At 51.3% G+C, this 4,033-nt stretch overlaps 1 protein-coding gene across 1 annotated transcript in view; it reads left to right on the forward strand.

Annotated features, from left to right (window-relative positions):
* IFFO2 (intermediate filament family orphan 2) overlaps positions 1 to 4,033 on the forward strand; it is a gene marked incomplete at its 5' end in the record, with an annotated part of 55,222 nt that overhangs the window by 10,076 nt on the left and 41,113 nt on the right. Inside the window, 2 exon segments of the mRNA XM_015565925.1 lie at positions 201 to 307; positions 309 to 580. Coding sequence (XP_015421411.1) covers positions 201 to 307; positions 309 to 580 — 379 coding nt within the window.

Genomic DNA, 4,033 nt, shown 5'->3' on the forward strand with positions numbered 1-4,033 from the left:
ATGAAACTGGTCTTGCAAAGTGTGTCAGGCCATAAAAACTGTGAACAATATACTGCCTTGGGGGGTGGGGGAGGTCATTATCACTGACCCCAGGACAGATCATCAGATATGGCCTGGGGACCTCAACACCTGGGGGCCTTCCTGTAAGCCCATGGAAGAACCATATCTTCAAGACAAAGACATCAGAAGGTTATAAAAAGTGAAACCCTCTGCGTGTTTCTTCTCTCTGATTTGGGAATTATTCCCAGAGTCCACTAGTGTTAATAAACGGGGTCCCTCCCTTTCTCTAGGAAGCATGCTTGGTATTTCTTTGGTCTTCTGAAACACAACAACTTCTCATTTTACCCCCCGGCGGCGGCTCTCACCCGCAGCTCTATGGCCGCTTGCCTGGGACCATCTGGAGCTACACGCAGGTGCGGCGCACGGGCGGCGGCGGCGTGGAGACAGTGCAGGGCCCCGGCGTGTCGTGGGTGCACCCCGACGGCGTGGGAGTGCAGATCGACACCATCACGCCCGAGATCCGTGCACTCTACAACGTGCTGGCCAAGGTGAAACGCGAGCGCGACGAGTACAAGCGGAGGTGAGTGCGGCCTCAACTCTCCCCTGTGGCCGCAGCGTTGGCGTTCGGGAGGGGCCGGGGGCAGCCAGCTGGTCCTAGCAGGTGGGCTGCAAACTGTTCGCAGGGGACCCTGCGTGCGCTGGGAAAACTCGGTTATCTGGTTCCAAGAATGGGGGGCGGCGCTGACTACAGCAGGGGCACCTCCGAACCTTTGTTGGGCCAGGCGCATTGTGTTGTAGGTGACAAAATAGCCATGGGTGTTTTAAGTCATCTCATTTAATTCTCATAGCAACATGAAGAGCATTCTTATCACCATTTCATAGATGAGGAAACTAAGGCACGGAGATGCAAGTGACTTGCGTGAGGGGATTGTCTGATAAGTGGTGACCCCAGGATCTGAACTAGTGGTTTGAAGTACTCCTGTCCAGTCTGTCTCCCAGCCTAGGTACTTTCCCAAGAATAGGGAGAGGAGCTGCCCTCCTTCCCCGGGTGAAAAGGAGAAACTCTTCAGTAACCCACTGACCTTTTGTTCCTTGAATTAAACGAGATCGTGTATTTGAAAACGGAAGCATCTCTGTCTAGCACTGGGGCTAGGGTCCACCTTCTTGCTCCAGCTCTAGGATCCAGCTGGCTGGGCTGGGTAACCAGACCTACATTAGATAGGCCACAAGCTTTTAAAAACACCTCCCTTCACTCCTCTCCCCTGCCATCCTATTGTCATGGTTTATTGGGCCTCAACAAACTCAGCCCCGAAGGCCCACAGAAGGAGGTAAACCTTGGACTGGGAGACTGGACATTGAATGGACCAAGACCACCATCTCTGAGTAGGGTGCCAGGCAGACTGCCTACAGGATCCGCCAGCACATTTCTACCCAGCCCAGGTCCCCCACATGGGAAAGTAGCATTGTTTCCTGCCTACAGCCTGGCTGAGAGGACTGTGGGCTCCACTTTCAGATGAGAGGAGAGGGGTCTGTCTGTCTGTCTGTAGCATCTCAGGCCTGGGCGGGGGTGTCCCAGCCTGGGCAACTCTGAATTGAGAACTTGGCTCTAAACTCCTGGATTTGGAGGATGTGCTGAGAGGATCTTTCCTTCCACTCCTTGAGTCCCTGAGTCACATGAGCACAGAGGTCTGCCCAGGGAGCTGGGCATGGGTCTCCCTCCTTTTCCTCTACTGGGAAGGCGTCAATATCAGCCCCATCACCTGAGATTATTGAACCACTTGGAAGCCTGCTTGCTCATCAACGGAGCAATGAAATTCATTCACATTTGCATGAGGGGAGAGTAGGGTGGTGATGCTCTTTGGAAGGTATAAAACAGAGTTTCTCAACCTGTGGGTCGCGACCCCTTTGGGGGTCGAATGACCCTTTCACAGGGGTCGGAACCTTTCACAGGGGTCGCCTAAGACCATCGGAACACATATATAATTACATATTGTTTTTGTGATGAATCACTATGCTTTAATTATGCTCGATTTGTAACAATGAAATTGGGGGTCACCACAACGTGAGGAACTGTATTAAAGGGTCGAGGCATTAGGAAGGTTGAGAACCACTGGTATAAAATAATCAAGTTGATGGCATTAAAGATGGCAGTATCTCTGTCAAGCTCGCAGGACACAGGTGCCTGGAGTCTCAGGGCTCTCTCATGCAGGGCCTGGCTTTTGGGGGTAAGTCTTAACCCCACTGTACACTAGCCACTCTGCTGGGCTGGTTGTCTCTCATGAGAGCTCTCAACTCCTTGTGGGCAGCTTGGGGGGGTGGGTGGGGTAGGCAAACAGGCACTTGGTCTTTATGATGAAACGCAGAGGGATGGGCCCTTCTGTCTGCCACTGTTGAGTGTGTTGTCATGCCCCGGGCTTGTGTTGTGTTGTGTTGTGTGTTTTTGTGTGTGTGTGTAGAGTTGGCTACTAAGGAGATGGGCAAACCATGCCCAATCTTAAAGGGAGGTAGGTTGGCATTGAGCAATGCTCTGTTTAAGTTGTACTCGGGTGTGGGGTGTGATGTCAGCCTCTGGTGCTGGCCTGGAATGAGACGGGTGCTGCGGAGACAGGTGGAGTGAGGTGTCTCTCTTCCCGCCCTCTGGGATGTGTGTGCACCTTCTCTTCCTTCTTTTTCTTTTTTTTCTGAAGTTGATTCAAGGCTCACGTTGGATTTTTCCAAAGCAGTATACTTCCTTACTTGGGCCTCAGTTTCCCTCCCTGTAAGCCCCAGGCTTCCTCAGATTCCTTAGGGATTCCTTGAATATTAAATAAAAATTAATATCTAAAGTATATTAAGATGCTTAAATGGTCATTACAATGTGCTCACTCCCTTTTAAGTTCTTGATGTTAACTCACTGAAGTTCACTTTCGCACTAACTTGTTAGTAGTCGGACTCAAGTGAAACTTCCCCTTCTGCCATCTCTGTTTGAAGAGTATTTTGAGGTTACAAAGCAAACTGCTAAAAACTATTGCCATTTGTAGCCACTAATCTGTGTGTCAGGATTTTCTTGACACCCTGCAGCCAAAACTGGAGATAAAATTAGAAGGAATGTGGAACTGTCACCCATGATCCCAATTCTAAATATTAACGGATCAAAACAGCCCCAGCAACCTCAGCGATTGAATGCAGAATCGGCAGCTGTTACATATTGGAACCTGCGCTATCAATGTACACAGGTCCCATTCTGCTTTTACTTGTTTCTATATTCAGGTTGCTCAGAAGAATTGTCTTTTGCGAGGAGGGTGGGCATATGATCAACTTTTTAAAAACCACTGGGTTAGATGACCTCAAAGGGCCTTCCGAGCCTTGACAATATGTAAATCTGAGTTTGCGCTCTCAGCCCACTTCTGATTTCCTGTCTATCAGAGAAGTTAGAGTCTGAGGTGTGAGACCAAGGTGTTTGCCGGGGCTGCTGGCCGCCGAAAGCTTCGGGGCCTTCCAGGGTGTCTAGCATGGAGCCCCGCGCTGCGAGCCGGGGAAGGAGCCTGTGCCAGGAGAGCTTCCAGGGCTCCTCTGATCCAGGGACTCACAGCTCGAGGACCCCACTGGCTTCCCAAAGGGCCCCTTGGATGTGGAGCTCAGTGTTCTCCAATGTGGAAACTTTTTGGGTTCCACTCCATGGCTTATGGCCAGATCCAGGTACCACCACCTGCATTATTTTTTATGTAAGATCCTAGAGGCCTAGGGCACGGATTCGTGCCCTGGTGGGGTCCCTCAGCCTGGCCTGAGCCCTCTCGCAGTTTGAGACCCCTTGGAGGATGTCGGAGGCCCCGTGCATGGATTCGGCCTGATCCCTGCAGGTGTATAAGATCTTTGGTTAATCTCTTCCTGCCCTCAGACCCCTTGGAGGATGTCAGAGGCCCCGTGCGTGGATTCGGCCTGATCCCTGCAGGCGTACAAGATCTTTGGTTAATCTCTTCCTGCCCTCCCTCCCCTCTGAGATTCATCAGTCTGCTCCATGTTTCCATGTCTGTGCATTGAGCGTCTTCCCTCT

This window comes from Myotis davidii, unplaced genomic scaffold, assembly GCF_000327345.1.
Source record: "Myotis davidii unplaced genomic scaffold, ASM32734v1 scaffold299, whole genome shotgun sequence".
NCBI classification, from domain to species: domain Eukaryota; kingdom Metazoa; phylum Chordata; class Mammalia; order Chiroptera; family Vespertilionidae; genus Myotis; species Myotis davidii.